Source organism: Meleagris gallopavo, chromosome 6, assembly GCF_905368555.1.
Source record: "Meleagris gallopavo chromosome 6, MGAL_WU_HG_1.1, whole genome shotgun sequence".
Classification (NCBI taxonomy): Eukaryota; Metazoa; Chordata; class Aves; order Galliformes; family Phasianidae; genus Meleagris; species Meleagris gallopavo.
Genome location: NC_139409.1, coordinates 25,913,952 through 25,938,719, shown reverse-complemented (window position 1 = coordinate 25,938,719; position 24,768 = coordinate 25,913,952). Strand labels below are relative to the sequence as shown.

General features: G+C 34.6%; 1 protein-coding gene across 1 annotated transcript in view; it reads right to left on the bottom strand.

Annotated features, from left to right (window-relative positions):
• Positions 1–430: 430 nt before the first annotated feature.
• Positions 431–24,768, bottom strand: part of PHF14 (PHD finger protein 14) — a 174,235-nt gene continuing 149,897 nt past the window's right edge. Inside the window, exon 20 of the mRNA XM_085226963.1 lies at positions 431–1,293. Coding sequence (XP_085083089.1) covers positions 1,219–1,293 — 75 coding nt within the window. The 3' untranslated portion in view covers positions 431–1,218. The remainder of the gene's footprint in view (positions 1,294–24,768) is intronic.

Sequence of the window (24,768 nt, the reverse complement as noted above, 5' to 3'; positions counted from 1 at the left end):
ATTTGTTGAAGAGACATGCATAATTGAAGCTCATGAATCAGAAAAGAATTTATAAAATATATTGCTTGAGCATAGGTATGTTTCTTTTAACTATAAAACTATATTTTATATAGAAGCAAGAAAATTGAAATTGATACTATTTCCAATCTGATTTACCAGTAAATATACAGAAATAACAATAATGATATGGAACACTGGGAAAAACACATAAACTTCTTCAGTAGAAGATGCAATTCTCCTAGAGCAAGATAAAATTCCCTCAAGGGACTTGAGCAAATGCAGCTTCAGTTCTGAAACAGAATAATATTCTTGTTTTCTTCATTGCAACAAGTGAAAGTATCAAGCTATAAACCTATATCTGAGTTTCTTGTGCTAACGTTCCCACTTAAGTGATCTATACAGAGTTAAAAGCAGAAGTAAACAAAAAAGATTTTTTAGGAAGAATTTTTTTTTATTATTTTAGATTTTCAGTATTCAGTTAAGATCTGATGATGCAGGAAGAAGTTATTTTGTGCTGTTTAAATGCAAAAATTGTTACCAAGGAATTAGAACCAGGTGGGATGGCCCAATCAAGACAAAAATGTGGCATTCATTAAAAGACAAAGATCATGTGAAGATGGAAAGGTTTTACATGGAGGAAAATGATGATACAATATGAAATAACTTTGAAATCATGGAAGGCATAAACATGTAAAACTAATTATATGTGAAAATACACTGTATAAACCACAAAATCTTTGCCTTCACCCAATCCCCAGCAACACTTATTTTAACCACTGTTCAGAAGAAATTTCAGAACTTCAGAACATAACATATATCTCACTTTTCAGTATCAAAGCTCTTGCTCAGAAATACCAAAATGTGTCTGACTTATAACTATCCTTTAAGGATAACATTGCTTGGTAGAGTTAAAAATAATAATAATAATAATGTACTGTTTGCTTACGAAGTGTTTTTAGTGATGAATAATCCATCAGCTTTCTATACCACGTTCAAAAAGCTTTTAGAATTCACTGGTCTGGTGCTCAGTTTTGATAATTCAGCTTTTAATATAATCACAAATATCACCAGGAGCTACATAATTAATTTCCCAGTGTAGAATGAATTTAAATTTCAATGACTTTATTGAGAATTTTGTTGTTAATTTTACAATGAGAAACTATAATCACTGTTACACAACTTGCAAATATTTAAAACAAGAACAGCAACAGCAATCCCCTATTTTTTTGATTTTTTCTGTTCCAAATTCAGTTCCTGAGATGGATTTTCAGCCTCAGCTTCATTTTCATCTTCCTGTAAAAGAAATGAAAACCCAAACATTAATCAATTTACTGAAGTACACTTTTTATACTTATGCATATGTATAGAGTTCTGCACATACTTTTGCCATCCTTCTCTTCACCAACAAGTATAAAAATAAGCAAATAACATCATGTATTTAAGCATTTGTTTCTGCTCAATAGCTGTAATAAAAATAAAAACACTCAAAATTTAAATAAGGCTAATCATCTACATTCACAGTAGAAAAATAATTTAAGAAGTGAAAGTCTCAGTTATAGGCATGACCAATCTGCAGGTTGGTTACATAAAGAAATTACTAAATCCTACACAGACAGTCTGCAGCAGACAGTACTTCACACCTTTCCTTTGTTCCTGACCAGAGGTTTCCACTAAATTATTTTCAAATGCAAGAACTTTCATCATTGTTCTAAAAATTACTTTTGAAAAGCATCTGCCATTGAAAAATGTTTCATTTTTTTGAGACCAGATACGTTTAGTTCACCCTTTGATAAAAGACAGTAAATTTCACTTCAGCGACACTTTATGTGCTGCAGCATTGCATTTTTGTCCCATCTAGCATATTTTCTTGACAGGCCTGCCAATTTTCCAATTACTTGTACCACCATATGTTATCTGAAGATCAGTCAGGTCTAAAATAGGAAACATGAGCATGTCAGGCAGCAGCATGCTTACAATATTCTACAGCTTCAACTCCAAGAGTTGGGCTCATAATTCATGATGGGTTTAGCTGGATCACACTGAAAAAATGATGGGTGACATCATAAAGCCCATTTCCATAGGAACTCATATTATTTTGTGTCCAGTACAAAACCGTAACTTCCAAAATATAAATTACAGAAGTCTGAGAAAATTGTTTCATAAGGCAACTTGCAACCCGTCATCACATCAAGAACAGCTATTGTCACACATTCAAAGTATGTCCAGTTTTCTTGCATGTATTTTAATTCACAATACATACAGAGAATTTTCCTCACTTTGGAAACTTAAAGGAAAGCAAACAAATAGATGTTTGGGAGTGAAAAAGTATTCTGATTGCTATAACACCACTCTTCAATAGTCAATATTTGAGAAAGAGAAATGTTAGGGATGTTGGGTGGGACCCAGGAACCAAAGGTGTAGTTTCCTGCTTTAAATCAGCAACTTCATTCTTCTATGTAAATCTGCTTGCACTTTAGTCTTCCTTTCTCTGCATCAAAGTGTTTTATAAGTATAATTATAATAAAGATTCAGAGATACAAAACATATAGGAAGATCACATGAACATCACAAAATAGAACAGGACCAAAAATATTGTCTAATAATATGTTGCACAATATTAGAGTAAAATTGAATAGCTCATTGTTCTATTAAAGAAGGGCATACTCCAAATCATTTTAGTTCCAAATCTTCTTCCCTTTCAGGATAGAGTAGGCACTGAGAAATATTTTTATGACTGACTACTAAAGGCCAAATGCTTTCTTCTTAACTTCTTGGATTGCCATCTTTTCAATTATCTTTAAAACATATAGTGACCTCTGTTCTTCTATTTTGGGTGTGAAAACATGTCTACGCACGTGGTGAAACCTAAGGTTATTGATTTGTTGAAATCACAAGTGTAGCATATATTCAAGAGAGTGTGATGTATATAGTACACCCATGGAAACAACTAAGAAGCAATGTGTAGCTAAGCTCAGATGCCTGCTTACACCAAATACAGAATACAGCAAATGTTGAATAAAAAAGCAGAAAAAGAACAGAAAAACAGCAAGGTTCCTTCAGGTCAGGCTTGTTAACAAAGGAACAGCAAGTCTGTATGTCTCCGAAGGTCATTACCTATAGAAGTTGTATTTCTGCTGACCTCAATGCCAACCAATTCACCTCTCTACCATATAACCTGCTGTTATTTCAGTGTCTGTGTCCTCCTCCTTCATACAGGCAATGTAAACCCTACATGGTAATTCTTTCCCAGTGTTTAGGGGTTCCAGTCGTAAAGGAAACATGCAGAGAAAAGGACCTGTGCCTTGTCTTCACTACAGGAGGGCAAAGGGATATGAGGCTGAATATTGGCTTCCTGGGCCTTATTGGGAAAAGGTTTTATCCATTGAAAAAGATTTTATAATAGAAACTAGCTTTGTGTGGACTTGAAATGTTTTAATTTTCTGCTCATAAGGTCATGCTTGCTATCTGGCAGATTTCCTAGTTTACAGTAGCAGCTGCAGTGCGCAGTGTTTTCTGAGAAGCAGAAACGATGGTTGACTGGTTAAAGGAAGTCTAGGATTTGCTCTGCATGAATACTAAAGAAAGAAGCATCTGCTTTGGGTTATTTTGCAGTATCAGTGTTCTTTCTTTTGTTTATTTTCTGCTGCTTCAACCAGGTAAAATGTATTCAAACCAGTAAAATGTAGGTGAGTATAAATTGGATTTATGTGGGCAGACTTCTACATGCAAGTCATCAAGGGCCCTGTCTGCTATCTTGTTTTTTGCTATTTTGACACTTTCTGAAAAAAGAAAGCTACAAAAGCTTTCTGAACATGCTTTGCATCAGATATCTTAGCTTTTTGTAGAGGCACTTTCACCCCATCTCCATTTTCCAAGAACAGAAAGCAACACGTATTATTTTGAAATGGAAATCGGAGCTTAGAATCTCCAAAGATGGGTAATTTGTGCAAAATGAAAGATGGTTCATCTTTCTTAACAGTATGCATTAACAAAGGGAGAAAATATTTTCTTTGGTACATGAATCTTCATCCAGATCAGTTCTCTGAGCTGCACATTACCACATGAACAACGGTGTCAGGACAAAAGAGACTTGTTGGGGGACACTGGAAATTATGAGCTAACAATTCTGACACCCATTCTGCTTTCTGCCAGGAAAAAAAAAAAAAAAAAAAAGTGATGGTGGTGGCCTGAAAACCACCAACTTGCTCATTACTAAAAATTACCAGAAGATTTTGAGACATAATCTCCTATGACATACAAGAAAAGTAACATCACTGTCAGCAGTAAACTTGGGAAGGATTTGCACTGGCAATATAGAGTGTATACACTGACCATACTTCAAGGTGCAAAGTCTCGCTATTCCTTCAGTTTGCTGACAATGCAAAATTTCTAAGTAATTTTTATTCTTTTTGTTAGTAATTCGAGGAATCTCAATGATTGCATATACAATGCTAAATTGAAGTTACTAGTATCATTAAAAAATGTTTGAGTTTTCAGCTAACTAACCTATGTAACCAAATTATAAAGATATAGTGGCTGACTGAAGATTAAATATGCTTAATATATTTGTTTTATTAATTACCGCTTACCATTATGAAGCTTTAAATTCTGAAGGAATATAAAGAAAAATCTTTTATTTAATTTTGTTGTAAGTTAAAAATAACTGGTGATAGCAGTGTGTAAAGCTGCTATTACTGGTTTACATATTACTGAGTATGCAGGTGAAATATTGAACTCCAGTTTCTGTTTCACAAAATTCAGTTCACATTTTTCCTGTTAGTATCTCTCACATCTCTATTTTACATTATCATTTACTTTGCTTCTGGTCACCCTATGACTCTACTGACTAGTGTTTTCTGCCCTAAGAATGCTGAAACATAACAGTTCTTTTGTTGTTAAAATGTTAAACCATCAAAGTAGATTTTGCTAGCAGATGTCACAAATGAAACTCTCTTGGTATCTTTTCTGACTACAGCCAACTGTCAATTCAAACATTAAGTGGATTTTGAATACACTCACACAAAGTATAGAACAACACAGATCTGGAGATTTGTAAGAGTAGTAAAAAGAAGTGAATCCCTCAAGATGGTATTATTGAGACTATCACTACTCTCACTGAAAAAGTGAATTCAAGAGCCCAAAGAATATTTTCATGTTGAAATGCATTAAGGTTACTAGTCTCAGAATTGTTCTTTCAGATTTACAAAAATAACAGTGACAAGTGGATCACAGAACCAGAACAGGGCCAAGAATTTAAAACTGAGAGCCCACAGTCTGCCACCTAAATAAATATTTTGAATTATGAGAGTATTGAGCATTTAGTATCTCTGCTAAACTTAATTGGAATATTTTGAAATTTAGATGTGTTTAGGTGGCAAAAACTAGAGGGACATGACTGACTTTTATGTTCCAATTTCTGAAAATTTTGATTTGACAGTTGAGAGAGTACAATTTTGTTGTGTTAATTCATCCCCTTTGTAAGCAAGGTCAACTACAAATGATGTTCCAACCAGAGAACAAGAAACCCCACTTGGAAAGTTATTTTTATAGTAATTATTCCAGAATATTCCCGTGTAGACAAATCTTGACATAAAAACAAACAACTTCTCCCTCCTAGAAATAGGGTCTTGAGTATCCCTTTTTCTTCTTTTTCTCCCTTCCATCCAACTTCATCTGAAACAGCTGAGAATTTCTTTTTATTTCATTAGTTACTTGAATTCTGGAAGATAACAGTGAATGAGACAGTTCTTAACTCTACAGGGAATCTGACAGTATTCTGAACACAGAATAGATCACACATCAATCAATTGTGCTAGGAAATGCACAATTTCACAGATCTGTGCATTACATCACACCTGCAATTTCTAAAGTTCTACTATAAAAGGTATATTTAATAAAGTAAAGTTGCTGTTTTTGTTGTGTGTGAAGTTTAAGCCGTGTTATAAATTTAATAAATGCAGTATGATGTAAACAAACATCTGAATAGGTTAGAAAATGACCAATATAAAAAGTATGCTACTACATCAAGAAATGACTAAGGAGTTTTCTATGCTACCACATAAATTAGAAATACCATCTCAGAAACACTCACAATCAAATTCAGACACTACTACTTTTCATATTAACTTAACCCACAAGAGCTGTAACATGACCAATATATTAAGCTTCAGTGAGGGTGTGCAGTTGGTAACAAGAAACATCAAGTACGTCAAACTCTAAAAATGAAGTCTTGAAACATTTGTCAGCAAATAATGACTAGAAAAAGAGTTTGTTGTGTACTCAAGCATAATAAAAATAATTATCTCCAGAAGAACAAAGAATGTTCTTCAGTGGGAACATGGTCAGAAGACCTGTGAGACTCGCTATACGGGCAGTTCCTTGAAATTGCAGTCTGTACCTTGTTTGGTTGCATCACAAACTTCATGCAAGTTCCAAATTGCCTCAGTGCCTGAGACACCACCAGGAAGGTCCCTGCTGCCAGCAGAAAGAAAACTAGACTCTTCTCAGGGAAGCAGTTTTCCACACTCAGGTAGGTGGAGAGCAATCACCATAAATACTTGCTAACTATCACTCTAAATATTGGCTAATTCATAAATACAAGAAAAATCACTACGTACAATCAAAATGTGACAGTTCATAGATATTACAGGTCATATCTCACTGAGAGGATGTTTGCATACTAGCATTTTTAAATCCTCAGCCCAGACAGGAGGTATTTCATCACCTACCTCACAGATTCTAGCGAGCAAAACACTAACTGGAAATAGGTAAAAATTCTTAACTCTTAAAAATACATCAGGAAAAAGGGACTTTAGAAACTACGACAGCTTTTCTTTGTGTAAGTTAAGCTCTTGCTTTCCTATGCAACAGGCCGAACTTGGAGGAAAAAAGAGATTGCAGGACTACAAACTGAGTCTTAAGTCAGCCTCTGTGTTAAATCAGCAAAAAGTGAGCAACCAATACTAAATCAGAAGTTATTTTTCTTCCAAAACCCGTGCTATGTGCTTCAAACGTATTGCTGACAAGCCTTACAAAGAAGAGTGGTGCAAAAATACAGAGTACAACTGGAACAGTTCTTTACAAAAGGATATTAGGAGCAAATATAAATTTCTTATGGTGGATGACAGTTTTCTGTCACTGCAGCCCTGCAGTGATAAGGCAGCTGTTTGTTTCCCAGGAAAAGGAGACCCTTGCTGCATGGATCATTTTCATACTGACAGCCTCGACAAGTTTGACATTTGCTTCATGAAGTATTCTGAAGCAGCCATCAAGAAAATGCACCCTGTGGGACCACTGGCAAGTTGACAGTCGTACCTTTTAATGTGCCATCTCCATTAATTGTTACTGCTAAATCCCACCAAGTTCCTACAACGAAATCTCTGCTGATCTGCTAACATTAAAAAATGGAGGCTATCAACGAGCTAAGAATTATAATGTAAGTAAACATGACATCAATAAACTGGAAGCAGTTCCCCATCCCGTTTTGTTGTAAATACATCGACTGGAACTGCGGGGGGGCGAAGGGGGATTGGGGCGGGGTGGTCCTTTCACGAAGCAGTGCAGGGCTCTGCACTCTAGGTGGCAATGCAAAACCAGGAGAACAGTTCTGACACTCCAACACTCCAGCTTCCCTCCAGAAGATGCAAGCAGCTGCATGCTTATCACAGCCTCTTTCCTTTAACTTGTACTGATACAGAACTTAAAGGCTTTTGGAAATGGTTGTCACTGTTTTGTATTTTCTATTTCCTTGTTTCTAATTCTGATTATACAGAAAAATGTACCACCGCAAGAGTCCTTACAGCAGAATTGCATTTAATGTTTAGCACAGAAGTGGAATTTTATGCCAAATTTTCAGTCTTCCATCTGTTTCCTTCCCTTTTAGAAGGCAACCATTCCACTGAGTGGCCCTTTTGGCTGCCTGCCACTCCAGTTGGGATGCTCTTCAGGGCAGGTGGTGCTTGAAACCAAACCATTGTTTGACAAGTTCAGCTGGTTCTCCTTGAAGAAAGTACAGGAAAATGTCTCCTTTTTAAACAAATTGAGTCTTTAAAGATTTCGGTTTATGTACTTTACAGTGTATCTACAAAAGCTAAATATTACAAGCCTGAAATATCAACAATGAAATAGCTGGAAAGCTACTTCAAGGAGATTGATTGTATTGTGTCTGTACCTGAAAGGACAGGTTTCCTTAATCTCCACTCCTGTCTCTGGATGCATGCTCGTCTCTTATTCCTGTCTGACCTCATTGTGATTAAGATCCTTTCTAAGGCAGATTTGCTGCTCAATTATACCACTTACATCTGTGCATAAATAAACATACTTACGGTAATCACAATAACATTTTCATAATGCAATCATTATTTTCATGAATTATGAATTAAAAAGTTCCACTATATATATACACTCATAATATGGCTACAGAAAATTCCATGACCAGGAAATGCCTGTTCTAATCAAATCAGGATTATTTTCAATATTTACCATTATATTCCTGCCATATTTACAGTATGCATTTACCAAATTATAGGAAGCAAAACTTTTAGATGCTGAGAAATAAAATAGCATTTTCTTATAACAACATGAGAACAAAAGGTTCTCAGCAATGAGGAATGAACAGTTCTTTTATACATTTTTATTTCTAAGTGCGGTGCAATAATAAGCAAAGAAATAAATGTGGTTTGTTTTTTTTGCTTGTTTGTTTGGTTTGGTTTGGTGTTTTTTTTTTTGCTGTTCAATTGTTAGGCTCTACACATGAATTACTGACTGATATTTGAAGATTTTTTCCCATGCTTTGACTATTTTTTCACAAATAAGTTTGGGTGCATACAGCCTTTGATCACGGGTTCTGAATGTTATTTGTTCCCAAAGTGATATAAAACATATAACAGAAAACTAGGCACACATGACTTCCACAAAAATGCTTTTGCAAACCACAGCCTAGAGTCAAATATACCACACTAAACATCCATGATGTACATGGTTTGAAGAGAAAAAGAGAACTGTTGTGTGAAAAGAATACATTTATCTCAATAACAAAGAAAATCTCGACCTTAATGAAAATGTTTTAGGAAAGATGAGTGCATTGCATGCTTCTGATCAAAATTAATTAGAGTTTTAATGTTTTACATTTTCACCATAATTCTTTAAATGGTGCATTTATTTCATAGTAATAAACACTCGGTTCATTAAGTAAAGTTCAAAATCTGTGTTACTCGCTACATTTAACAACCTCTGGCCCTCTTTTTCAGTCTTTCTTGATTCAGATTTCCAAAGCATTGAATAAGCAATTGAGGAACACAAATTTCATGACTCTGCAAATTTAGAATTCTTATTTCATCAATGACAAAGGGCAATTAATCTACCATTCTATTCTGAATTCTAACTTTAGCGAGCATGATAGATACTGAAATGAACTTACAGGAAATGTTTAATTAAATTACTGTAAAAGGCACAACAAAAGTTTTTTTCCTTATGACTAAAGGAAATTTATTTTTAAAAGTGTGCTGCAGTATTATAAATTGGGAATTCATGAAAACATTTCTATAATGTGATAACTAACAATTCAGAAACCTTTCTCTTTTTTATTTTATATTTCATCAGAGCAATTCACCTGAATACAGCCACGATATTTTGTTCAGATTCAAGGAACAAAAGATGGATCTTTCAATGGAGTTAATACGATAACATGGCCAATTGGACAACAGAGCAAATACTTGTATCTTAGTCATCCATTTTATAAAAGGCGCTTTAAAAAAATGTTGTGAAAATACCTTTGTATTTGTTCTAATGGCTACTTTTAATGACATTAAATTGCCAATAATAAATTACAGAAATGGAAAAAGCTTTCTAAGTAGACAGCAGGATTAGCTAGGGCAACAAATAATACCTATGCTACTGATAAAGAAACCAGACCTGGTAGAGAATTTTTATTTTTCAGTTTTTAAACACAATTCCTTTTCATAGGTCCCCCAAAAACAAAGGGACATTCAAACCTCTAATTACATGAACACATCATGCCAGTTATGTGAATTACTTACAGTTTTATCAAACACTTTAATATTTCAATTATAAGACAACGATTTCAACGTCCAGTAAATATAATCCCCCAAACAGCACTCTAGTCCAGGATCAGATCCACATCTTCACACTATCAGTGGAGGTACAGTCCCTCATGGAAGACCTACACTTTCCCTACTGTTATAATTAATTTAATCTGAATTAACATTGGCACTACAGACTTTCGTAAAAGTCAAAATCATTCCTTTATGAGATGTACATTCATTCTTTTAATTACACAGTAAGACTCAAACATTAATGCTATGGACCTTACATCAAATGGGACAATAAATCTGTGGTTCAGAAATTGGGATTCAGTTCGTTTGACAGCAAAGACAGATTTGTAAATTTGTTGTTATATTTGTACTTTATTTCTGTATTGAAGGTAGCACTTATTGTTCTGATTCTGTAATTATGCATATATAGTCTTGTTTCATAAAGAGGAGCACCTCACCTATATCTGAAGCATCAAAGGTGTATAGTAAAAGTTGAATCAAAACTGTAACATAATAAACTGATGTTTCAATAGTTTCAAGCTGGTCAGCTTCTAAATGAAAGATTAATGTATTATGTTTAAAAGCAGAATGAATTCTCTTCAAACTCCACTTTGCATTTCCAGGTGGGGTTTGGCACTGGCTCTGGTGCAATGGAACTGACTTTCCCCACAGTGGACCATACAGTGCTCTGCTCTGCATGTGTAGCTAGAGCAGCGCTAATATTATGGCTGCTGCTGAGCAGTGCCAGCACAGCACCAAGGCTGGTTCCTCAATCCAAGCCATTAGGCGTTGCAAGTCAGTCTGGGGGTGGGCAAGAGCTGGGGAGGTCACAATAGTGAGAGCAGCTGATCCAAACTGACAAGAGGGATATTCCTTGCTATATGGAGTCATGCTCAGAAATAAAAGCTGGCAAAGGGAAAAAGGCATGTGAAGGAGAAGAGGGGGAGCTCTCATTATGAAAGCATCGGTCTTCCCCAGCAACTGAGGTCCTGTTTCTCAAGAAGTGGCTAAACATCGTTTGCTGATGGGAAGTAGAGAATAATTGTTTTCTTCTTTTGCTTCTGTGATAACTTTGTTGTTGTCATTGTTGTTTTCTTTTCTCTAAATTCAACTGTCCTTATCTTGATTCTGAGTTTTCCTTTTCTCACGACATTTTCTCCCCATTCTTCCAAGGAGGAGGAGTGGGAGAGCAGTGTAGTAAGGCTGAGTTGTCCATCAGTTGTTAAATCACCACTGGTTCTAAAGCCAAATGCTATTTAATTCAGTGAATACACTGAGGGATTTTTTGGTGATTTGTCATGATAATAATGATGTTTCACTGCACTTTTGTGAAGCCATAATCTGATGAAACTCTTCCTACTGGAAGTAATGCAATGTCCAACCATTTAAGGTAATACCATAATCAAAATGAACCTTGAAAAATCTGCTCTGAGAGGACCTGCCTCCAAACATCCTCTGAAATCCTTCCAAAACCTTTCCTCTAGTGATATTTATATATTTTGAAGACAAAAAATACAAACAAACAAACAAACAACAACAACAACAAAAAACAAACCAATAAAGCCTAGTTGCTTTTCAGGAGTTTAGAATCAAATTAACTGACAGATCTTACTACTATTGTCTGTGCAGTCACTGTAAAAAGGATCCCTTACTGGTTCATGGTACATTTTCTTCTGATAGATCTAGTATTGTTTCAGTTCACTACATCAGAGCCCTCTTGACACTTGACAACAGTTTGCTTCCCCATCTCTTCCTGCCCTCCACCACACCACAAGTAACTCTGTTACAAGACTGGGAGAAAAAATATTTTGCTGTAATTTAATTATTAAAAAGCTATATTCTAAAAGATTCCCAAAACAAGGATAGTTTGGCTATAAGTAATTAGTGTTTTGTGTATTTATGGTCAAAGTGCTCACTACAGAGCTCCCATTACAAATCATTATTTATCTATATTTCCTTAATATATTGAACACACAATATAATTTGTTGAAACTGCTGAAGCACACTAAACTTCACTCTTCAGAAGACTATTCATTTGGGAAATAGTGTTTCACCCCCCCACCCCCCTCATTCTGCTATTATGTTGTACCATGGTGCTTCCAAGACATAATATTCTTCTCAACATTAAGAGCCCCAACATGCAAACACATACACATGCATCATTACATTCAAGTCATCTGATCATTGAACTGAACAATACTGTTTACTGGAGTTATGTATGAAATACACTGCAGAACAAGGCCTCTATGAATGGAATACTGAATTTAAATAGACAAAGCAAGGCATTTAAATTATGAGTATTCAAGAAGAAGAAGAGGCTATTTTAAGATAACTGTTTTATCTTGAAGTCCTAGTGCTTCCAGCCTGCTGCCTCTGAAAGGTGTCCACCCAATGCTCAGCAGTTACTGCTCTGTTCTTTGTGCAACAGCTGCTCTCATAATAATGCTGTACCTATGGGTATTACCTATAGGACGTATGTAGAAAATACTTATATATTTGTTCTTAGTTATATTTTATATATATATATATATATTTTACTTAGTTGCAACTGCAGAATAGGTAGTAGGAAAAAAATATCTGTAGTAAAGAACAAGCTCATGCTCTCTTGTAGCAAATATTACCTAGCAATAGATACTATTCTTTTGGCACGCTTTGTCTTAACTTATATTACCCTAGGTAATGTAAAATATTGAAACTCCAAAAGCTGGTAGCACTGCCATTTAAATCAGCATTTAAATTTAGAAACAGACATGTAACTGTACTACTTCAAATATTAATGCAATTAAAAAATGCAATTTAAGAATGTTAAGAAAATACAGTAAGTGCTGTCCATTTTGTCTATTTTGATAGACAATAAATCAAGGATTTTGTTCTTCTTCTATTAATTGATATTTCCCTTTGTCAGAACTTTCATTAATGTCAGTGGTATTCACTGGAACTGAACTGAAGTATCTTTAATTCATTTAATTTCAATGAAATCTTTCAAGAGAGAGGTTCTCCGAAAGGAAAACCTAAGAAGTGTTGTTACCTGTTGCTTCCCTTGTCATTTCAAAACACTTAAACTCATCATAGAATCATAGAATGGCTACAGTTGAAAGTTACTCTACCTCTTTCCAAGATTTTGCAGTTTATTTTGATAAAGTGTAATACGTTGGCATAGTAATTAATTTTAACATCAATTAATAATCTAAGTCATGCAGCATATTGTACAAACACATCTGGACAGTCTGATCTTGTAGAGTCTAAAATCACTTATGAAAGAAAGAAGGATAAGAAGTAAAACATCACAGAAACTAAGTGAATCAGGATAATGGGCATGTATCTCACTTTTTTTTTTTTTTTTTTTTTTTTTTTGGCTGAGTATGGATGACACATTTTGAATGATAAAGAGACATCACCAAAATGTAAGTGAGCTACTACATAATTTTACATTTCCTTATAAAATAACTAACTGTACATAACAGACATACAAAATCTGTTAGTTCTTGCAGGTGTTTTAGGAAAATAGCACTGGGACTTGAGGAATAAGTCAGTGGAGCTGTTCTTTTGTGCGGAGAACCAAGTTCAGATCAAGGTGAGAAATCCCGATGTGAATCTGAGAAAACTGTATGGTTAGCTGGAAGACGTCACTGGAAGGGGAGGAGGAAATGGGAGAGAGCTACATAATAGGATTTATAATCTATGGGTGTGTCGCTGACAGAAACTGAGATAAAATTAAAGTATGCGTCTACAGTAAAGCAAGGTCTGAGATTCAGATGAGGATATCTTCAGCTACAAGCTAAACTCTGATATTTGTCATCCTACTCTATCATCTCTTTGGCCTGGGAAGGAAGGAGGGGGCATGGAAACTGAACTCACTGCTACATTAAAGAACCTGCTGGTAAAATGTGAATAATAATGCTTCCCATGTCAGGATGGAGTCTCATGCATGAAAAGATTTATGTAAGTGCTAAGCGCTGTCATTGTTATTACATTTAGAAAGTACAGAAGGCTTTAAAAGCATTAACTTTTCTACTGCAGAACATCATATGTTCTTTTTGAAACCAGGATAGAAAATCTAAAACGAATGTACTTATTGCAAGAAACTGTCTGGCTCTAAATTCTGATGCTTATTTTTTTATCTCCAGGAAAAGTAAACAACCATTAATATCACGAATTTCAAGATACAAAACTCAGTAAAGTATGCAGCATGCTATAAAGTATATGAAAAGCTACTCTACTTCTCATAAACTTGTTTTTAACCAAAGAATTATTTAATTGGAAATATGCTTTGAGAGCACACAGAAGGCAATGCAAAAAAAAAAAAAAAAGTGCCTGGTAAGGAATAATGAAAAGAGAACAGAGGCAATTTTTAAAGCATAATGAAATAAGGAAGTAATTCTATTGGGTGCTAGTTAATCAGCCAATGGGATCAAATGAATTTGATAATGTCAAATCTTTTTCAGGAGGACAAGTACCTGCTTTACAAGGAAGACTAATATCTGAACAGCATTTAAGCAGTAGTCAGTACCTCCCCTGTGAATGATACAGTGGTCAACCAGAATTATATTGATTTTGGTTGTTCTGCATCAAGTGATAGCAATTTTTAAGGTTGCAACCCAAGATTACATATTTGTGTCCGCAAACTTTTGGATATCAAGTTTCTGATTTGGGAATTTTAAAAGGTACCATTTTTGTCCTATTTTCTGCTTGCATTTCAAACTTTGCTATATTCAGAATGGACAGCAGAAGCTTTACATATAACAGTCCCTCCACTCAGGAGCAGACAAAATTCACTGCTCTATCAACACATCATTTTCAGAAATAGTGAGAATTGCTCACTGTTATATACAGTACCAATATAACCATTTTTTTTCCTGTATTTTTTTTTTCACTGAGAAAAATAGAATGAAGAATTTTCTTTCATATATTTAAAACTTTACAGGAAGAGAGTAATTGGCACTTCCTGAGAGGTTAAAATTCTTGCTATGAACAGAGCTGTCACTAATACAGTATTTACATTTACAAAGTGATTTCTGCATGGATGGGATTGTTCCAGGCTGAAACAACATTTTTAATACCGTAAACAAACAAGAGATGAATGCACAAAATGAACAGTTTAACAGGGCTTTACGTACCCCTTGTGCATTGTATTTGAAAATGAAGTCCTTAAACTCAGAGGCGGAGGGATTCTCTGTGGATTAGAAGAGAGCCCTGCAGTCCTTTCTGTAGCATCTTTTTATACAAAATTTGGCACTAACACTGTTTGCCTCAGCAAATGACTTCACGCTTTGTCCTTTTAATCCAATTTCCACCTTAATATAGACTAAAATGTAGTGAAAATACTGAAAGAGGAAATGTTTTGTGTTGGAAGGCAGTAATCCAATCCCACAGTTAGCTCCTCATTAAACAGAAGTCTAACCTACACATATTCCATACAAACTGGCTTTCAAAACTAGCTATGAGTGCATACAATTATCACATAGATATGACTCAAAAGGGCAAGCAAGAGGTTAAGTCTGACAAAAAGAAAAGGAAGAGACAGCTGAAAGTCACAATAATAATTGATGGTAATCCTTATCCCAACTGCTTGGCTCAGATTTGTATATTGTAACAGTTTTTAAGAGTATAAACTACCCTATTCAGCAATAGCTTCCTTATTAGCAGGTATCATCTCCTAATTTTTTGTAGATCAAACCATTTATATGCATCTCAAATAGCCCACCACAGCAGCTAAAAGCCCATTTAAGGAAGGCCTTATACATACTTTACAGGTGCATAAAACAGTGATTTCCCAGTAAATTAACATTCCTGTTTTTGCTTTGTCTTTCTTAGACTGCTTTATCACAGATAAGAATTTGATGACAACCTGAAAACAATAGATTACTGTGGATTCCAGGGGCTTGCCAACTGTGCATCCTGGCAAAGAAGGGCCAGAAAAATCACAGTGTCTCCCCTGCAGAAGTTCTGCAGATGCAGTGATGACTCAAAAAGCATAACATCATCAGAATAGTAAGATTCACCAGAGGCTATTTAATTAAAAATAAAATCCCAACTATCTTCAAGCAACTTAAGTACGATGAAAGTACAGCATGCAGATTCTACCATCACAATATTCAGTGCCCCATATCTTTTAATCCCAGCCAAACTTTTATCTCTTCATACAGATCCATGTCTAAGTCATGCCTTAGGTAGAATCAGGATACAGACCCGAACCAAAAGCAGATTTCAATAAACTAATGGATTATAGTCTTGCAAATCAGAATCTTCAGTAAGCACAAAGTAAGTAAACTGACTGCCAGAGCTCACAACCATCAGCAGTAAACTGTGTCTCTCCTACTTGCCTTCACAGTGGGAAAACATGACAAATAAAAGCCAAGGGCAGATAAATTAATTCTATCATAGGGGATGCGTGCTAAATTCTCAACTAGATGTCACTGGGAAAAAGGAACCATGGAGCATTTTGTACCATTTGTGAAGTATTTTTGTAATGCAGTTTATTTTGCATAGCCATAATTGTCAGTTTTACACTCCACAGAAAGCTGAATTGCTTCTGAACAAGTTCCACAATTTCTCACAAGATATAAAGACTTTGCTTATATATGTAGGTCACTCCAAAAGTAATGCCTGCTGTTTACTTCCATGGAAACTACAACAAATACAAAGAGCACAGTAACACTATTTGATAGAGCAAAATCTCAGCTACAAAACATTATTTTTCAACATAGGTGGCCACCTGTAGCTATGCATTTTCACTAGTAATGAACGGCCTGCATGCTGTGCTTGTATAAATCTGCACCAGCAGAGGTAACCCACTGGTGCTGCAGCCACTGCTGAAACACACCACCCACCATCTCACTGTGCTCACAGCTACTGTTTGGTCTCCATAAACATTCAGCAAGCATTGATCACTGTCAGCGGGTGCCATTTTTTCCCACATGGAGGCATCCAGTGACAAACCTTTGCTTCATATGCACTCCAATATCAGACACCATTCTGTCAGAATGTCCCTCTTCTGCCATCTCTCACATGGCAATAAAATGTAATGGAATATTGCTGGAAAGATTCAACCTTTACTGCCATATCATCAGCTGGCACTGATATCATAGACCAACATAATAAAATAGCAGGCATTACTTCAGAGCTGCCCTTGTAGAACATTTCAAAATTAAGTTGTGAGAAGATGCACTGGTTTCCAGCAATAAGCTAGTAGGGCTCGCTTAATGGAAAGGATTCGCATTGTTAGTCTATCTGAAAATACAGCCTATACTTGTGATTGTCTTTTTCTTGCTGTTTCTCTGAGTGATTGAGGTGAGGGCTAACGTTTTTATTTTGTCTGGATGGTTTCATTAAATGCAACACAGCCTGGTTGTTTAGAACTGATAGCTTTAGACAAAAGTAGGTGCCCAAAACATGTCTGAACGTTGCACTCTCTCTTAGAAGCTACTTTCTTTTGCTGCCTTTGCTTTCACATTCTACTTCACAAAATTCTCATCTCTTTAACTGGGAAAATTTCTGAAGATTCCTAGGATAACTGAAAATCTTGCTGTCCGTTCCTTTAAGACACAATTCTTCACTCTTTATTTCTGCTCCATTTCCTTTTTTAAAAGAACATCTCTTTTACAAAGGCAAGGTAGAACTAACAGCTTACCATTTATAGATACAGTCAAAGAGGGTGACTGAGGAGATGTTCCTAGAAGGAAATATCTGACAACTAGTTTGCTTTCTTACAAAAAACAAACAAACAACAACAACAACAACAACAAAACCTTTTTTTTTTTTTTTTTTTTTCTTTAAATCTGACATTAAAAGGCTTGGACAGCAAAATAGCATTGAAATCAAGGGGAAAAAGAAAGACGGCTCCAGTTGCCTGCTCTAAAAGAGAGACCACTGTGATATATTCTAACCAGAAAAAACAATACCTTTTATGTCCACTTTTACAGTTTACATATGCATTGAATATTTCATTGATATTATTTTTAGCTCATTCATCCACAGTTAAGGCCTTCTAAGCCAGGAGTCCTGTTTTCTGAATGCACAAAATTTATTTATCGTCAGGTTTATTCTGTTCGGCAAGATAGTTTATACAGCTGACTATGAATGACTATGAATCTTAAAATTAAACATTGCAGATGCAGGGATACAACACAGAAACAATTCTCCAACTTTGCATTCACTCTTTGTTGTTTGTTTTGTTTTCTTTTAAACACTCGACCTCTCCATTCTGTAGCCTATAACAGCATTTGTCAGAAGTCAGTTCTTATTCTCTCCTTTGGTAGAGAATTTATCCATGACCAAATCACAAATCCTTGCTTAGAAGCATCTAATCGCTGCCCATTCATTCCAGTTTTATCTTTATTTGTATTTTGTATTTAAACTTCCTGTCTTTTTAAGCTGAAGGAGTTGCCAAAAATTTTAGTGCAGTTGTGATGGATTGGAGCAGAGAACTCAAGTTTCATTGTAGTGGACTAATTGCTGGTAATGTTAAGTCTGCCATTGGACACCAGTTTCATAACCCAAACTTTTAAATATTTTAGAACACTCATCATACTAATATTTCATCAGTCTGAAAAAAGATTCAGATACTAATAGTGACAACAGAAGCCTCTGTCTCAGCTGTTACTGAGAAATACAGCAGGTTGTGATCACATTTGTAGCAGCTGAGATAATTTTTTAATTAATTTCTATAGATTAACTTACTCTGCTTTCACCACAACACCTTCATATTCCCAGTAATCAAGAAATGTTAAATACATTATTTAATTTCCTTTCTTTAAGGCATATTATTTTATAGTCCATGGCAGGAAAGAATAAGTGTCAACCAACAACAAAATGTTATGCCTGTCCAAACATTTGAAATGCCATATCTCTTCAATAGCTTGGCTTGCACATCATTCTGCTTTTTACATTAATGTTTACAAACCACTTATCTATCAAGGCCTTCAAAATCAAAAAGTAGATATTCTGCAGCCAACAACATTTTTCATGCTCTTAGAAAGGCACTCAGACATATACAGTCTAACAAAAATTAACACTTCAGAAAGCCCATTGCTCCATTGGGCTTCAAATAACACTTTCAAACACAAGATTGGCTGGCTGACTTGCTGAAATTTCTAAGCTTACAGCTTTTTGGAATGCATAAAAAAGAGTAACATGATTGCATTTCTGATCAATGGTGGGCTTTCTGCTCCTCACAGAGCATTCCGAAGATATGAATGCTCATGAAGAAATTCAGAAGTCAACACCAGTCATTCAGAATCTACAAGACTACATGATCTTATAGCATTCTTGCTTTAGAAGTATCATGGCACACCTGAAAATTATGAAGGGAGCAGCATTTATGTGTGCCTGATCAGTCTGCCCTGAAAGCATCATACTTGTTCTACAAGTGTCAGATATGCCCCACACTTCAGAAAGGGATGAAGACAACGAAGCATTTCTTAGTACTTCAATTTCAAAGAAAAACAATCAACTTGTAATGAAATCCATTCATCTAATGTACCCATATTCTTGGAACAAAGGATACTGAAGCTTTTCCAGAGCAAGAAAAGCCTCTGGAATGTGCAGCTATACACATCCGTAAGCTAATGCTCTGAAAAGATGCGGTGTGGATACTAAGACACTAGAATGCATCTTCATAGCCAAATGCATATAACAGTCTAAACTGATGACATGCAAGAGCCTGACTCCCAACAGAGTTCATAGTTCAAAGAACTTTTGCACATATCCTCATATAGTATCTCTCTATCTGTTTCTGGTTTATTATTCAAAGAAAAAAACACTTTGAAAAAAACACTATGAATTCTAAGCTTTAGTTTGCATTTAATTCTGTGCAAGTGACCAAAAGTATACCTATATAGATGCAGACAGGTCAATTTTTCAGCTTTATGATTCAGAATTGCTTTTTGTCTACCTAGTTAAGGTTGAATTTCAACATTAGATGTCTTTCTTTGGACTAGGAAAAGAAAACTGAGAGAAAAGATTTTACTCTAAAAAAAAAGTTTACAATCTCACTTAGAATAGCTGGAAAATAGATCAATTCAATTGACTACTTTATTACTATTAATTTACTAACATTTTTCATAAGAGGATGCAGCAAATCTGCAAAACAAGGACAAATACAACTTATATGGTGTCCAGACTTCAACAATATCTCTATTGTTATGGTGTTTATAAATGACATGCGTAGAATGTATAAATAGAGATGTTGTTGATGCTTTTCTTTTATAAGCAGTTGAATGTATCAGTTAAAGAAGGTTCTCAACCCACCTGTTAGCAGCTGTGTGGGTTGAAGTACTGTGTTATCTAAGGGGACACTGACAAAAATTCAGTATACATGAACAACATAACCTTGAAATAAAAAAGCCTAAAAACCCGAACAAAATGTGAAGAGTGCTAACCAATTCATTTATCTGTTCGACACAGAAAAGCTGCCAATTTCATCTGCCATGACTTGGATTCCTCATACTTGTGTTTGAGCTCTCCAAGTCAGACAGATTTACTTACACAAATGCACTCCATGGACAATAGAGGGAATGTCCATCACCCTTATAATGCACATTGATTTCAGGATGGGATGGTGCAACATTAAAGCAAGAACAGGTGGCAAGCCAATTGAGTCAGCCATAACACTTTGTTTCTGCAAAGCGACTGGTTTAGAGTAAATTCCACTCAGACTGTTATTAATCATAAATTCATTGCTCGTAGAAACGGAAAATATTTACAGGTTTTAAAATTGAAATTAAAACTAACTTTCAAGCTACTGATCATGCACTATTAAACAAACTTTATTGCTTAATCACAGTAATTAATTTTTGTTTCACATTAATGACATTCTTATCATTCCTATGATGCAAATAGAATTTAACAGCACCAAATACTATAAGATCACTTAGCTTATTCATGTCACTAGAAAGCACAAATACATATCTTTACATTATTGATCGTTCTAACATACTAGTTAATTCCAACATGAAGGACTGTTTCCACGTGTCTCAGTTATGACAAAGAAAGATTCAACCTCAACCTGTCTTCTAATATCTGATTTTGTAAATAAAACAATTATCAAATTTCTAGGCAGCATTCCAAACCTAAATTTTTTTTATATATGCTCCCTATATTACATGTGTACCTTACTCCACAGAGAATGTGTACCTTCAGATCGATACATAAGCGTCAAAATTTCTTAGTGTTCTGTTAAAGCATTTGCAGAATTAGTATGAAGTTTACTGCAAACTTGTTTTAACTTTCACTTGACCTTCACTTTTTTTTCAAAAAGAGATTTTTGTATTCATACATCCATTTTTGTTGAAGATGGGGTTAAACTTGTCACAAGCATTTTAATAAAATACCAAAGACCTCCTTTAATTTATGGCAGATATATTTTCAAGAAGGAAAATGCTGATATTATCTTGGTTATAAGCTTGCTGCTGAAATGATTTAGATATTCTTTTCCTTTCACACAGTATCAGTATAAAGCATTTCTTTGCAAGCAATGAATTATAGTTGACACTTCAAACCTATTCTATCAGTATCTCCTAGTTCAGAAAAATGAGAAAACATAAATATTTATTCCATATATATAGAAGAGACAAAGAACTCTGATAAAAATGATCCATTATGGAATGATGAATAATTGTTACATGTGTCACACTTAGAACAGAAAAGGGCAAAAAAATTTGCCACTTTTTAATATGAGGATTCCAGGTTATTGTATAAACAAAAATACAGTCCTTTTATCACACTGAGCTGATAAGTGTTCAAGCCCAGTGATTTCTGATGACATTCACTTCATGACTACATGGATGATGAGGCTGTTTGATGCAGACCCTTGGTCTGATTTGATAGAGTCTATTAATGACATGCTTTAATAGTGGAAAAATATTTATGGAAACAGCTTATCATTTCCCCAGCTTTTAAATACATTTTCCCAGCTTAAGTTCAGCAGTCAATAAGGACAGGAATTCATTTGTTCAATTAAGTGATCTGTTCACCCTCTTTCATCTTGTTCCTATTACTTATGTATATCCAAGTGATTCTATATTTTTTCCTGTTGGATGGCGACGGCAGGGGAAAAAAAGTAAAATTTCCTAATATTTGAAAAAATATTATCAAATATTATCAGTCTTATTATCAGTCTTGTCTTTTAGAAAGGAGAAAAAACCAACCATATAAACAACCAAACAACTATGTGCAAGTCAAAAAGCAGCAATGGGTTCTTTTGTTATATTTCTAGCCAAAAAGTCTGTTTTGTTTTTGCTAGAAATGGAAGTTCTCTGACGTAAAAAAAAAAAAAAAGAAAGAAAAAAAAAAAAAAAGAGCTTTTCTTTTTGATTGAATATTTTTAACCATATAACCTTGAATGCAAAATCTAAACAAATTGACAATACAAATCCTGGAGTTCAAATTAAATCAAAATGACAAACTCTTGGGGTAAGGTCACCACAAGAAGAGTATAATGCATACATTTATTAAATTCAAATTAAAATGTATATAAATTAAGTGAAAATAAACTCAGTAAATAATAATCTGGAAGGTCTAGTACTCTGAAAAAGAAATGGCTAAGCCAACTTGTGTGAGCATTTCCTTAAAAAAGTGAACAATATATATTGCAATTCATACATGCTAAATTGGAAGAAAAAACAGAAATCACACCAGATATGCAATATTGCATTTGAAAAGTATTACTTTTTGACACTATTTTTCACTTCAGTTCTTCATCCATTGGCAGGTGAACATTTGGCATAAACAAGTAGGAAGCTGCAGTGGCTATGAACTAAGTTTCCTGTCTCCTCCAATGGTCACAGGCAGATAGGGAATACTGCAAGGTGAAGGCAGAAGCAAATCAAATCTGTCCTTGCTAATTTCCCAAATGAAATGTTATTACTAACTACAATAGCTTTTACCTCAATTATATTGAGATAAAGACATTTCATCCAAATTACTCAGCATTACTGAAGGAATTTAGAAAACTTAGATTTTACAAGAAATAACATTATTTTAACACTACAAATACTTTTACTTTTCCAATCACAGATAAAATAGTCACAGTTAAAATAAAAGTTTATTAATTTCTTTTTCTGTGCTTAATCATTAGTATGTTTGTCTGTGATTCTGTGAATGTTCCTACACAACATCTTGAAGGAGGAGTGGAGGGAGAAAATGAATTTATCTCCATAGTACACAGAGAGATTTTTCAGGATCTCACATTTGTGGTGAAGAAAGAAATTCCATATTCTCTATCTTTCTGCTTGCTGGTATTGGGCTTGTTTTTTGCAATTTTGCATGCTTCCTTTTTTGAATAACTTTGAATATCTGCCTCTGCAGATATTGAAAGCTTTCTCAAATAATGACATGAGTTCAAAATTAGTTTTTGTTGTTGTTGTTGTTTTTGGTTTTTTTTTTTGGTACTCTCCTGCTTATCTGGCTAAAATAAGAACAATGGTGACTTCTGGATTATCTGTAAATTCAGAATGACAGGCCATCATTTTTGCCTCAATTCCCATTTCAAGTACCACTCTTTCAACCACAAAGACTCTACTAAAACAAGCAACACTTTGCAGATACCAAAATTCTGCATGCACACAGCATGCATACATACAAATTATATTCTATGAGTGACTCCATTTTTAAATGCTGAGTTACTGAGATATTTTTGCACAGTTACCTATAAAAATAAAGAATGTCAAAGATGATAACAAAAGTAAGTACCTAAAATGCATTAAAAAAAAAAAATTCTGTGCTATTTTCATTATGTTTCCCCCTTCATATTTTGTCATTTCTTTTGGGTATTATACCCCCAGAATCAAAACTACATCTGAATAAAAATACCCTTGTTCTTGACTTTATGCTTAATTTTCTATATTTATCTATATTTATATTCTATATTTATATTTATTTCTATATATTAAGAAGATAATATCTGAAGGCCCATCTTTATCCTCCTAAATTATGGATTTTTATCTTTGTAATAACTACCTTGTGTGACCAATATTGGATTAACTGAGTTTACCTACAGTGAGTGCCTACATGCAGAAAGCCTACTGAAAATTTGGAGAAAATTGCAGTCAACTACAACCGAAGGTTTTGAAAACATATGTCAAGGTGGAAGATGACTAGTTCACAGTCCATAAGTTACACTGGAAAAAGAAAATCCCAAACAAATCAATGTTTGAATTATCTGACAAAGGTTTATAGTAGATAGAGTCTGGATTCAGACTACAAAGCAAACCAAGATTTATCGCTGGAAGTCTTCAGCATGGAATCTTGAGTTCACTCTGTTTTGTTTGAAGTGTTTTAAATGAATATAAATACTTTTTTTTTTTTTTTTTTTTGAAAGCATGCTCAAAATTACTACGATATATCCTACTTAATAAATTGGAATGGATGGTTATGATCACTCCTGGCTTTCTAATCTACAAATCATACACAACAGACACTGGCTACTGAGTTATAAACTTGAAATTATTAATATTTAATACGCTTAAAAACAACAACTACAAAACAAGAATAAGGAGAACATTTCTATTGTTATTCACATATACAGATTTAAGGCAGCTTTCTACTCTGGCTGCTCAGCTTAGAATTTCTGCTGTAAATTAAGATGAATCATTAATCAGAACCTACTACTTAAGTTTACTCTTAAGTAAGCTTTCAGAGAATGTTCAGGCTAGGGCCCTAGATTTGGCTCTGCTACCACAGAACCACAGGGCATCTCCACGCCCCCATGCGAGCCAGC